The 13,582-nt window shown below is 48.1% G+C and overlaps 1 protein-coding gene across 1 annotated transcript in view; it reads left to right on the top strand.

Moving 5' to 3' along the window:
* The first annotated feature begins 7,705 nt into the window (after positions 1–7,705).
* The window catches only part of LOC132585464 (serotriflin-like), a 26,373-nt gene continuing 20,496 nt past the window's right edge, over positions 7,706–13,582 (top strand). Inside the window, exon 1 of the mRNA XM_060257390.1 lies at positions 7,706–7,798. Within this exon, the coding sequence (XP_060113373.1) occupies positions 7,706–7,798 (93 nt within the window). The remainder of the gene's footprint in view (positions 7,799–13,582) is intronic.

Below are 13,582 nucleotides of genomic sequence, written 5' to 3'. Positions count from 1 at the left end.
TCATCTTCCCTCATTGTCACGACTAATGTTTTAATAAAGCAACACTCAGTCGAGACTACATGCGTATTCCAGGATACATTCGACTCCCAATCTGCCTTTCTCCAAGTCTCAGAGCTCTCTCAGCTCCACCTACCTCATGGGGTTGCCTGCTGTAGGGAGAGGAAGGTCGTGTTTCCCTCAGAGGCATGCATGGTGTTGGTCATGGCTTTTTTTTGTGCAGGAACTCCTTTGCATATTAGGCCACACACCCCTCTTCTTACAGGGCCCACTGTAAGCTCTTGCAGGATTGGCTACATCAGGGGTGTGTGGCCTAATATGCAAAGGAGTTCCTGCTACAAAAAGAGCCCTGGTCTTGGCCAGTGTTATCAGTCTCCAGGTGGAGATTTCCTAGAATTACAATTCATCTCCAGGCTACATATATATCAGTTCCTTTAGAGCTAATGACTGCTTTGGAAGAAGAAGAAGAAGAAGAGGAGGAGATTAGATTTATACCCTGCCCTTCACTCCTCAGAGCAGCTTACAATTTCCTTTATCTTCCTCCCCCCACAACAGACACCCTGTGAGGCGGGTGGGACTGAGAGAGCTCTGACAGAAGCTGCCCTTTCGAGGACAGCTCTGCGAGAGCTCTGGCTGACCCAAGGCCATTCCAGCATCTGCAAGTGGAGGAGTGGGGAATCAAACCCGGCTCCCTAGAGTCTGTGCTCTTAACCACTACACCAAACTGACACAGTGGCCCTGTACCCTGCTGAAGTCCCTCCCCTCTCCTCCCCAAAACTCTGACTTTCCCAGCGTCCACATCAAAATCTCCAAGTACTCCCCAAGCCAGAGCTGGCAGTCCTAAGTAGGTCTGGACTGTTTGAGACAACGCTGGTTTGACGCTAGGGTTGCCAATCCCTGGTGGGGGCAGGAGAGCCCCAATTTGGAGGCTCTCCCCCCGCTCCAGGGTCATCAGAAAGCGGGGGGTGGGGATGTCTGCCAGGCACTCCATTATTCCCTATGGAGACTGATTCCCATAGGGTATAATGGAGAATTGATCTGCGAGTATCTGTGGCTATGGGGAGGCTTGTTTTTTTTAGATAGAGGCACCGAATTTTCAGCATAGCATCCGATGCCTCTCCTCAAAACACCCTCAAAGTTTCAAAAGGATTAGACCAGGGGGTCCAATTCTGTGAGCCCCAAAAGAAGGTGCCCCTATCCTTCATTATTTCCAATGGAGGGAAGGCATTTAAAAGGCGTGCGGTCTATTTCAATGTGATGGCCAGAACTCCCTTTGGAGTTCAATTGTGCTTGTTCCTGGCTCCACCCCCAATGTCTCCTGGCTCCACCCCAAAGCCCCCAGATATTTCTTGAATTGGACTTGGCAACCCTAGGGAATGGCCTTTTTAATGATGGGGTGGATTTCCCAAGGTTAAGGAGCTGATTAAGTCAACGGAAACTTACTGCAGAGTTTATCCTCACAGTGTTTACGGCAATCTCCGCAAGATCGGCCACTTTTGTAGGGTCTGGCCATCTGGCCTATTATGTTCCCTCTGAAATGCATAGAGCAATGCAGGACATTTTATTATCCAAGTGCAGTTCATAAAGGAGAGCACCGCCTAAGCTTAAGTTGCTTTACAATTCTGTTTCGAAATATATCCTATTATTTGCATGGGTGTGAGGGCAGCCACATAGCTAGGAGTCACAGGAGGAGGGGGACCACAGGGGGGCTGTAGAAGGGGGGCCATGGGGGCGAGAGCAAGAAGCTGGAGAGGCTGGAGGTCACCCCTCTCCCCCCCCCTCCCTCCAGTGTGATTTAAATTTCATGTAAGCTCCGATTCCCCTTCGACCTTTCTTGGAGCTCAGCCTGCAGTGATCAATTTAAGAATATAAGAACATAAGAGAAGCCGTGTTGGATCAGGCCAATGGCCCATCCAGTCCAACACTCTGTGTTACACAGTGGCCAAAAAGAAAACAGGTGCCATCAGGAGGTCCATCAGTAGGGCCACGACACTAGAAGACCCTCCCACTGTTGCCCCCCCCCCCAAGCACCAAGAACACAGAGCATCACTACCCCAGACATAAGAACATAAGAGAAGCCATGTTGGATCAGGCCAATGGCCCATCCAGTCCAACACTCTACGTCACACAGTGGCAAAAGAAATCAGGTGCTATCAGGAAGTCCAGGACACTAGAAGACCTCCAACTGTTGCCCCCTACCCAAGCACCAAGCAGGTTTTTGCTTCCTATAGTGGTTGATTTGATTGCATCGTTGCATGTCCAGCACATTTCCCTACATTTTAAATCTGCAGGAAGATATGCTGGAGATAAAGTGATGTAATAAAAAATCATCCATTAGAGCAGGGGTGGCCAAAATGCAGCTCTTGAAGCCCCCACCCACCCACCCACCCACACCCTGTCAGCCAGCTTGAAGATGGCATTTCTCTCTTTAAATTACTTCTCCAAGCCAAACCAGTCAGCGGTTTGGAGAAGGCATTTAAAGTTGTTTTCTTTCCACCACCCTTCCCTCCTCCCTGCCCATTTATTTTCCTTCCTTCCTCCCTCCCTCCCTCCCTCCTTCCTTCCTCCACCCTTCCCTCCTTCCTTCCTTCCCTCCCTCCCCTCCCTTTCTTCCTCCCTCCCTCCTTCCTTCCCTCCCTCCCTCTCTCCTTCCCTCCTCCCTCCTTCCTTCCCTCCTTCCTTCCTTCCTTCCTTCCTTCCCTCCTTCCTTCTCTTCCTTCCTCCCTCCCTCCCTTCCCTCTCTCCTTCCTTCCTTCCTTCCTTCCTTCCTTCCTTCCTTCCTTCCTTCCTTCCTTCCTTCCTTCCTTCCTTCCTTCCTTCCTTCCCTCCCTCCCTCCCTCCCTGCTTCTTTCCCTCCCTCGCTCCTTCTTTCCTTCCTTCCCTCCCTCCTTCCTGACTCCCAGGTCTCAACCATCTGATGTTCATGTCTTACAGCTCTCAAACAGCTGACATTTATTCTATGTTGCTCTTACATTAAGGTCCCTCCCTCCTTCCTCCCTCCCTCCTTCCGTCTCTTCCTTTCTCTCTCCCTCCCTCCCTTCCCTCCTTCCGTTCTTCCTTCCCTCCCTCCCTGCTTCTTTCCCTCCTTCCTTTTTCCTTCCCTCCCTCCCTGCTTCTTTCCCTCCCTTCCTCCTTCTTTCCTTCCTTCCCTCCCTCCTTCCTGACTCCCAGGTCTCAACCATCTGATGTTCATGTCTTGCAGCTCTCGAACAGCTGACATTTATTCTATGTTGCTCTTACATTAAGGTTGGCCACCTGTGCACTAGAAGGAGCAAAATGTGTGGAAAAGACAAGCTGAAATATGCACTATGGACACACAAGCAACAAAAATGAAAATGTGGAAGACCCAAATACGTGAAGCCGACCAAAGAAGCAGCTTGTGGATCCAAGTGGTTTCCCTCAGAAATAATTTTGTTTGATGTTTTCTTCATGGTTGCTGTCAGACCATAGAGCTTCCCAGGCCCGGCGCATCCATAAGGCAGCATTAGGCAGCTGCCTAGGGGTGCGAGCCTGGAAGACAGTGCCAGTTTCAACCCTCCACCCTGCTCTTGTCCCAGAGTTGTGGGGAATATGCTGCAAAGTAGCTTGTCCCGTACCTGCACCCTGGCCAGCAAACGTGGCTCTGGCTTCTGTGTCTGTGCTGGACAGGAAGCAGAACCTCGCTAGCCAGGCTGCCACATTCACACTCAGGCTCGTGCCTGAGCCCCTGGCTTTGTGCCAACACCCCAGAGTTGTCACTGGAGTTTCCTCATCCAGAGAAGCATTATCCTCATGTGCCACGGCCCTTGGTGGCAGAGGAACAAGTGCTTTCCTTTGAGCATACCAGAGCTCTGTGTAAGAGTCACTTTGCACTTGAGGCTCTGGAGCAGGGCAAATGTAATGTTGTTGGGGGGGACTTATGGATTCCTCTAGGACTCGCAATAAAACTCTATGGTACCATAGAATTTTACAGTGATTCTTAGAGAGTCACCCCAGAAATACTCTAGGATTTACGGCAAAACTCTATGGTACCATAGAGTTTGACAGTGATTCTTAGAGTGTCACACCAGAAACACTCTAGGATTTGCGATAAAACTCTATGGTACCATAGAGTTTGACAGTGATTCTTAGAGCGTCACACCAGAAACACTCTAGGATTTGCGGTAAAACTCTATGGTACCATGGAGTTTGACAGTAATTCTTAGAGTGTCACCCCAGAAACACTCTAGGATTTGCGGTAAAACTCTATGGTACCATAGAGTTTGACAGTGATTCTTAGAGTGTCACACCAGAAACACTCTAGGATTTGCGGTAAAACTCTATGGTACCATAGAGTTTGACAGTGATTCTTAGAGCGTCACACCAGAAACACTCTAGGATTTGCGGTAAAACTCTATGGTACCATGGAGTTTGACAGTAATTCTTAGAGTGTCACCCCAGAAACACTCTAGGATTTGCGGTAAAACTCTATGGTACCATAGAGTTTGACAGTGATTCTTAGAGTGTCACACCAGAAACACTCTAGGATTTGCGGTAAAACTCTATGGTACCATAGAGTTTGACAGTGATTCTTAGAGCGTCACACCAGAAACACTCTAGGATTTGCGGTAAAACTCTATGGTACCATGGAGTTTGACAGTAATTCTTAGAGCGTCACCCCAGAAACACTCTAGGATTTACGGTAAAACTCTATGATATCATAGAGTTTTACAGTGTTTCTTAGAGCGTCACACCAGAAACACTCTAGGATTTGCGGTAAAACTCTATGGTACGATAGAGTTTTTACCGCAAATCCAAGAGCTTCCCCAGTTCGACATCCCTGGCACAATAATGTCACTTCTGAGTGATGTCATCAAGCTGGGGACAGATTGCGGTGACGGGGTGTTTTGGGGGCGGAGTTCTCCCCGGCGGCCTGCTCCCTGATGGCAGCCCTATACCCAACAAATGCTTTTAGAAAATGGGTAGGGCTGGGTGGAGCTTTTGTCCAGCAGGGCTTCCAATTGGCTATGCAGATTAAAAGGCCTCCTGTTCAACAGAGCTTCTGCCTGAAGAGGTAGACATAATTCTACTCCCTGACATTTTGTAATTGACTCCGCTTCCTCTGACAGCCATTTTGTGATTGCGCCCATCACCTGTGTCAGAATGCTAAAAGTGTCCTCAGGCTAAAAAAAAGTGGGGGGGCTCTTGCTGTAGATGTTCAATAACAATGTCTTCCCCAGGCTTTTTTTTTTTTGTAGCAGGAGCTCCTTTGCATATTAGGCCACACCCACTGATGTAACCAATCCTCCAAGAGTTTACAGTAGGTCCTGTAAGAAGAGCCCTGTAAGCTCTTGGAGGATTGGCTACAGGGGTGGAATTTTAGCAGGGTTTCTTTGCATATTAGGCCACACCCCCTGATGTAGCCAATCCTCCTGGAGCTTCCAGTAGGCCCTGTAAGAAGAGCCCTGTAAGCTCCGGGAGGATCGGCTACATAAGAGGGATGTGGTCTAATAGGCAAAGGAGTTACTGCTACAACCCTCCCCCCCTTAAAACTGTGAATTTCGGCAAACAAATTCCCTTCCCTGTGAGTTAGGAAATGTGGTTCAGAAATTACACTTACCCAGGGCAGAACTGGCAGATATACAGGAAAGGATATTTATTGTTTGGCAATGAGCAGTAGCGCACCCAATCATGTATGAATTATACCAGATAGCCTGTGAATGAAAGAATGAGAGAAAAACCACACATTCAACATGGGATGCTTTTTGTTTAGGGCTGCCAAGTCTAATTTAAGAAATATCTGGGGACTCTGGGGGTGGAGCCAGACTTTGGCGGTAGGGCCAGGAGATGTAGGGGGCGGAGCCAGAAGCAGTCTCAGAGCAGAAAGACAGAAACCTTTCCCACAGTAGCAGTTGCTCCGCCCTTGGGCTTCTGCTTTCCACAGCTCAAACAATTGGTTTAAGATCCACCTGACTCAACGATTAAGGAGAAACGGATCTTGGTGCTGTCCTTTGGTGGCACCTTTCGCCAGCTCCCCTGGACTAGATTCTCCACCTTTAAAAATGGATAGGTGAATATCAAGGATTTCAGGTTTTCACGGCTGGTAACATCATTAGGGTTTGTAGACTCTTTCGGGATCAAGTGCCGTGTTCTACTGGAGAAAGTTTTCCTTCCAGACGTTTCGTTCTCAGCTGCGGAGAACATCCTCAGTGGCGTTGCAGCCGGAGCAGGCGTTCTGACCTTCACTCAATGCACAGCAGCCAAGAAGGCCTGAGCGCCTGCTCTGGCTGCAACGCCACTGAGGATGTTCTCCGCAGCTGAGAACGAAACGTCTGGAAGGAAAACTTTCTCCAGTAGAACACAGCACTTGATCCCAAAAGAGTCTACAAACCCTAATGATAGGTGAATAGATGATAGACAGCTATTCTCTCTCGGCTTGGCTTCGCGAACGAAGATTTAAGAAGGGTGCAATAGTCCACGTTTGCTGCAGGCTCGCTGGTGGCTGACAAGACCAATGTGGGACAGGCAGGTCCGGCCACAGCGGCTGCAGGGAAAAGTCTGATTTAGGGTTGGTCCTGTAGCAGTGCGATTCTTCCTCAATCTCCTTTTGTCCTCAAGACCAGCTATGCGTGTGTTCTCAAAGGAAGAGACAGCCTGGTGGATGGTGTGCCTCCATGCTTTGCGATCTGAGGCTAGGTCAGACCACTGGTGATGGTTGATGTGACAGGTGCTAAGGGATTTCTTCAAGGAGCTATTACCAGGGGTGGAATTCTAGCAGGAGCACCTTTGCATATGGGGCCACACACCCCTGATGTAGCCAATCCTCCAAGAACTTACAAGGTTCTTTTTTTGTCAGCTCTTGGAGGATTGGCTACATCAGGGGTGTGTGGCCTTATATGCAAATTAGCCCCTGCTAGAATTCCACCCCTAGCTATTACTAATATTTCGCATTACTTTCCTGATCCCGGTTGTGTTTACGCCCATACCTGTGTGTAGCTGTGAATGTTTACGGTGGGATCAGTACGGCCAACGCCATACACGAAACTATCACGTTTATTTTTCCAGAAGTTGACTACATCTTCCCAGGTGCTGAAGCTATCCGATCGGGATATAGTCTGACCGCATAAAACACCTACAAAAGAAGAATTATAGTTTTATTGATTGATTGATTTAGAATTTATATCCCGCCCTTCCCACAGGTGGCTCAGGGCGGCTTCCAACAATAGACCCAGCATAAAATTAAGCAATATTTAAACATATAAGGGAATAAACATTTAAAACAGATAAAACAGATAAAACCATAAATATTAATAAATATTCAAAATATATATATATATAGTTATATTGCTAAGATGTTGTATGCGTATCTTTTTAAAACTCAGATGCGTTAGTATCGACTGTTAATTCATTCACTCGTTTGCATCCCTGTTCACGACAACAGAAATCCTGAATAAATGCCTGAAATGCAGGAAATCCTAAATTTAGATTTAAAACTGAAATGTAGGGAATCCCGGGGCTTTTTTCTTGTAGCAGGAACTCTTTTGCATATTAAGCCGCACACACCCTGATGTAGCCAGTCCTCCAAGAACTTCAATGGGTCCAGAATACAGCAGCGTGAGTCCTGATGGGAACGCCACGGCCAACACACATTTTACCTGCGCTGCGTCAGCTACACTGGCTTCCGATTGAGTACCGAATTAGATTCAAGGTTTTGGTTATGACTTTTAAGGCCTTGAACGGTCTGGGACCGATGTATCTACGAGACCGCCTCCTCAACTATGTCCCTGGAAGAGCACTACACTCTACTGCTCGAAATCTACTGATGATCCCCGGCCTTAAAGAGGTACAGCCGTCCTCAACGAGGGCCAGGACTTTTTCAGTCCTGGCCCCAACCTGGTGGGACTCTCTGCTGGAAGACACCAGGGCCTCACAGAATCTTTTGCAATTCTGCGGGGCCTGCAAAGCAGAGATGTTCTGCTTTTGTTTGAGGACAGCGACGGCTGCCAGACTGGCACCCCCTTCTCCCCCCTCTACTTAAGGGGGGAACTGCTCCCCATGCCTGGAAAGCAGAATTACAGCATGCTATAAACTGGGTTCATTGGGTTGCAATTGTTTTAAATTACTGGTTTTATTGATTTTATGTGTACTTTTTGTTGTACATTGCCTAGAGCCTGGCATTGGCTGGGCTGAGGTGATTCATAAATAGGGTTGCCAAGTCCAATTCAAGAAATATCTGGTGACTTTGGGGGTGGAGCCAGGAGACTTTGGGGTGGAGCCAGGAGACATTGGGGGTGGAGCTAGGAGCAAGGATGTGACAAGCATAATTGAATTCCAAGGGAGTTCTGGCCATCACATTTAAAGGGACAGCACACCTTTTTAAATGCACTCCTTCTATAGGAAATAATGAAGGCTAGGGGTACCTTCTTTGAGGGCTCATAGAATTTGACCCCCTGGTCCAATCACTTCAAAACTTGGGAATTATTTTGGGAAGAGGCACTAGATGCTATACTGAAAATTTGGTGCCTCTACCTCAAAAAACAGCCCCCTCAGAGCCCCCGATACCCACAGATCAATTCCCTATTATTCCCTATGGGAATCATTCTCCATAGGGAATAATAGATGGGGGCAGGGCTTCCCCCGCCGGCCAGCTGGCTGGGGGGTGGGAAAGCCTGTAAAACAGGGGGATCCCCCGCTAGGACCTGGGAATTGGGAAGCCTATTCATAAATTTAAATAATAATAATAATAACAACAACAACTTACAGGGCTCTTCTTACAGGGCCTACTGTAAGCTCCAGGAGGATTGGCTACCTCAGGGGGGTGTGGCCTAACATGCAAAGGAGCTCCTGCTCCAAAAAAAAACCCTAGTGAAAACTGTTCCCCCTTCCATCCATGGAAAAGTCAGGGCTCAAGTTCTGCTTTCTCATTTTCCTTGTTCCTGTGTTCAGTCGCTGGGGGCGGGGTGGAGTATTCTCTTCCGTATGTGTTTTGCTCCCTCTACTGGTTGCTCTGATATGACATCGCTTTACATCCAGCGTGTCTCTCTGTGGATTTAAACAGCAGATTTTTATGGCAGACACAAACAGAAAAGAGAAAAAAATCTCTGAAGCAACAGGGACACGTAAGGAAAGAAAACCAGAAGGTGGAAAAGCTTGTTGGCTAGAACAGTGAGAAACTATTGTTGAGAGCAAACCACAGGTAACATGCTGAGTGCATCTAGTAATCACTAAAAGAGTTTTTTTAAAAAATGATTTTCAGTTTGACCAGATGAAAGGTCGGGTGAACAGCTGCTTTATTCTCGGATTATAATCTAGTGGAATGCAGGGCTCCCAAGCTGGAAGAAGAAGAGGAGGAGGAAGGGGAGGAGGAGGAGGAAGAAAAATAAGAGGAGGAGGAAGAAGAAGAAGAAGAAGACAAAGAGGAGGAAGAAAAGGAAGAAGAGGGGAGGAGGAGGAAGAAGAAGAGGAAATAGAAGAAGAAGAGGAGGGGAGAAGGAAGAAGAAGAAGAAGAGGAGGAGGAACAAGAGGAACAGGGAGAATGAGGAGGAGGAAGAAGAAGAGGAGAAGGAGGAGGGTTGGTTTTTATATTCCATTTTTTTTTCTATCCTAAGGAGTCTCAAAGAGGCTTACAGTTGCCTTCCCTATTCCCTTCCGCTCCCCACTACGGGGCCCTTGTTAGGTAGTTGACCTAACAGTGGTGTGCTAAATCTACATGAAATGTAGATAGGTTTAGCCTCGAGGAGCTCTGCAAAGGACTGTCATTTCTACCTATGTATATCCCACTGTTATGTATTGCATCTCACTGGGTTCTTATTGCCTGAGCTTGAGACAGGCACTCCTTGCAAACCAGGATCCTGGAGCCTGCAAGAACTGGCCAACCAGGATGCTAGGCACATAACATCTTGTATCAAAGAGATGCAAATAAAGGATTCTGGAGTGAGCCAATAGGAGTAACTGCTGCCTACTATGGGGTGTGGTTAACTAGGGCCAGATTGTATATACTTGCAGTTTTGCCTGTGTTCCTCTGTGACTGTTTCTTCTTGCAATAAAGTGTTCTTGGTTGATTCAGAGTTGGCTGAACTCACTTTATTTCAACCCACAAAGAGTTGCCAGTCTCCAGGTGAGATCTGCTGGCATTACAAGCGGTCTCCAGACGAAAGAGATCTTTTCCCCCTGAGAAAATGGCAGCTTTGGAAGATGGGTTTTTGGCCAGGGGTGTTGAACTCATTTATAATGAGGGCTGGATCTGACATAAGAGAGACCTTGAGGGGCCGGGCCATGTCTGGTTGGGCCGAGCTATGTTGTGCCAGGCCATGTGTGCATCTATTTAAGATTAGGTAGCAGATATATAAATTTTATAAACGCAGACAAACATAAATATATATTTTTAAAAACTTAAAACATGCTTAAAACATTAGCACTCATTGGTCTTAAAGATGCTTTCTTTGTATTTCTCCCATGGGATCCAGGGAACTGGGCAAAGGAAGCTCTGGCTCTTTCCTTCCTTCCCCAGAGATTTGAGAGGGGGGGCGGGGAGGAACCTCCGTCAATAGAAGGAAGAGAAGCTTAGCTCAGTAGCTCTGCTGTGCGATTGAGAGAGACTGGCAAAGCAAGCTCTCCCTCCCCAAGGGAGGCACCTCAGCCAATGGAGAGAACAGAGGTTTTGTTCTGTAGCTCCTGCGCAATTGAGCAAGCCTTGCAAAGCAAGCTGTGATGAGAAGGAAGCAAGAGTGAGGGAGAAGGGAACAGATGACAGACAGTTGTTCGGGAGCCTGATAGGAGCATTACACCCTGTTGAGTTCCCTCCCTTCCCCAAACCTCACCTTTCTGAGGCTCCACCCCCAAAATCTTCAGCTGGCATCCCTAACACTACTTGCAGTTTTGAGCAGAACACACGTTAGAAAACTCACGTGACCTCATCGTATCAAAGGGTGCGATCACATGGAAGATTAAGTCAATCCTAGCCACCCCTCCCCTCTGGATTAAACAGGTGCAATCACACATCATCATCATTATTATTTACATTTAATGAATCGCCCTGTCCCGGCTAGTGCCAGTCTCAGGGCGATGTACAACAGTATAAAATACATATATATAAAGTCAAATACATTAAAAAATTAAAAACCTGGATGGTGTCTTTAAAGTGCTCTTATTCAGTTATTGCATCACATCAAGGGTGGGAGGATCGCCCCAAGAGGGGGTGGGGAAGAAAAAGTGCTAGCACGGCAACCGTCGCTGTCCTCATGCAAAGGCTTGGTGGAACATCTCTGCCTTACAGGCCCTGCAGAACTGTAAAAGATCCCGCAGGGCCCTGATGTCTTCTGGCAGAGCGTTCCGCCAAGTTGGGGCCAGAGCATAAGAACATAAGAGACGCCATGTTGGATCAGGCCAATGGCCCATCCAGTCCAACACTCTGTGTCACATAAGAACATAAGAGAAGCCATGTTGGATCAGACCAATGGCCCCTCCAGTCCAACACTCTGTGTCACATAAGAGAAGCCATGTTGGATCAGGCCAATGGCCCATCCAGTCCAACACTCTGTGTCACATAAGAACATAAGAGAAGCCATGTTGGATCAGGCCAATGGCCCCTCCAGTCCAACACTCTGTGTCACATAAGAACATAAGAGAAGCCATGTTAGATCAGGCCAATGGCCCATCCAGTCCAACACTCTGTGTCACATAAGAGCATAAGAGAAGCCATGTTGGATCAGGCCAATGGCCCATCCAGTCCAACACTCTATGTCACATAAGAGCATAAGAGAAGCCATGTTAGATCAGGCCAATGGCCCATCCAGTCCAACACTTTGTGTCACATAAGAACATAAGAGAAGCCATGTTGGATCAGGCCAGTGACCCATTCAGTCCAACACTCTGTGTCACACAGGGACCAAAAAAACCTAAGTACCATCAAGAGGTCCACCAGTGGGGCTAGAAGCCCTTCCACTGTACCGCCCCCCCCCCCCAGCACAAGAATACAGAGCATCACTGCCCCTGACAGAGAGTTCTAACAATACAGTGTGGCTAATACCCACTGAAGGGCCTCTGGTCCATATGCTTATCCATTCCCCTTTTAAAGCTGTCTATGCTTGTAGCCGTCACCACCTCCTGTGGCAGTGAATGCCACGTGTTAATTACCCGTTGGGTGAAGAAGTACTTCCTTTTATCCATTCTAACCCGACTGCTCAGCAATTTCATTGAATGCCCACGAGTTCTTGTATTGTGAGAAAGGGTGAAAAGGACTTCTTTCTCTACTTTCTCTATCCCTTGCATAATTTTGTAAAGCCCTATCATGTGTTAGCGCAGGAACACAGTGTCGTTGATGATGATGATATTGGATTTATATCCCACCCTCCACTCTGAATCTCAGAGTGGCTCACAATCTCCTTTATCTTCTTCCCCCACAATAGACACCCTGTGAGGTGGGTGGGGCTGGGAGGGCTGTCACAGCAGCTGCCCTTTCAAGGACAACCTCTGCCAGAGCTATGGCTGACCCAAGGCCATTCCAGCAGCTGCAAGTGGAAGAGTGAGGAATCAAACCCGGTTCTCCCAGATAAGAGTTCGCGCACTTAACCACTACACCAAACTGGCCCTCACCCAATGTTGTATATAGTCGGCCCAGCGGGGCCTGTTCTTCAGTCTTGTTAGTGCAGCCACCTTCCAGGCTGTATTCAATAAAGAGCTCGTTATCACTTCCACCTCGCCTCTTCACTGCCTAAGAACCAACTATATTATAACATGCATGGCACATTTCCCAGCTGTCTGAATGGTGGAGGCACACCATGTATACAGCCCTCTTGCGCATGAGCAACCTGTGTCTCTCCAGGCAGCAAGGAGGGAGCTGTGTGATTGCCACGGCATGAATGAAAGAGCACAAGTTTTTTCAAAACTGAGTGATGGCCGCGGCAAATTCCGAGGGTGATTCCACCCAAAGACCTTTTATTGTTTCTCTGTTGAATATACACTTGGTGGTAAACCTGGGTTGGGGGGTTTTTGCGGGGGGGGGGAGCACATTTTATTGTTTCAATTCACTTACCATCAATTTTTCGGAGCTCCACGGGACTGGTGTGCGGTACACATTGATTGGCCCATTTTTTAGCACTCTCTCCCACGGTTTCATTCCATACCTCAGCAGAACAAGGAAATGAAGAAACGGGCATCACATTTTAGTTACATCCTAGTGCAGGGTTTCCCAAACTCCTCCCCCCACCCCCCCCGTGGCCTGATTCCTTCCCTGTGGTCCAGGTGGAGGACGCTCAGGGAGTGATACAGAGACTGCGCATTGGCCAGGAGCTTTCCCCGCCCTCTCTGATGTTTCCGAATATCAGAGAGGGACAAGGGAGGGCTTCTGACCAGCACGCAGTGTCTGTGACGCTCTCTGAGTGCTAAAGGCAGCAGTGTTGAGGGCAGGGGCTGGAGCGTGGCATGCAGTGCCGAAGATAAATAGAGAGGCGAGGGGGGATGGGGCTGTTGGACTGCCCCTGGTGACCCGGTATTGAGGCTTCTGTGGCCCAGTACTGGGTCATGACCCTGCAAATGGGAAACACTGTCCTAGTGCATTCATTGTGCACGGTGCAGTCAAAGGTACCCACTTTGATTTCATAGCGATTCGTGTGGGAGAACTTTGAA

Source organism: Heteronotia binoei, chromosome 1, assembly GCF_032191835.1.
Source record: "Heteronotia binoei isolate CCM8104 ecotype False Entrance Well chromosome 1, APGP_CSIRO_Hbin_v1, whole genome shotgun sequence".
Taxonomy (NCBI): domain Eukaryota; kingdom Metazoa; phylum Chordata; class Lepidosauria; order Squamata; family Gekkonidae; genus Heteronotia; species Heteronotia binoei.
The sequence above is the reverse complement of the archived record's forward strand: the minus strand, read 5'-3'. Positions and strand labels throughout refer to the sequence as shown.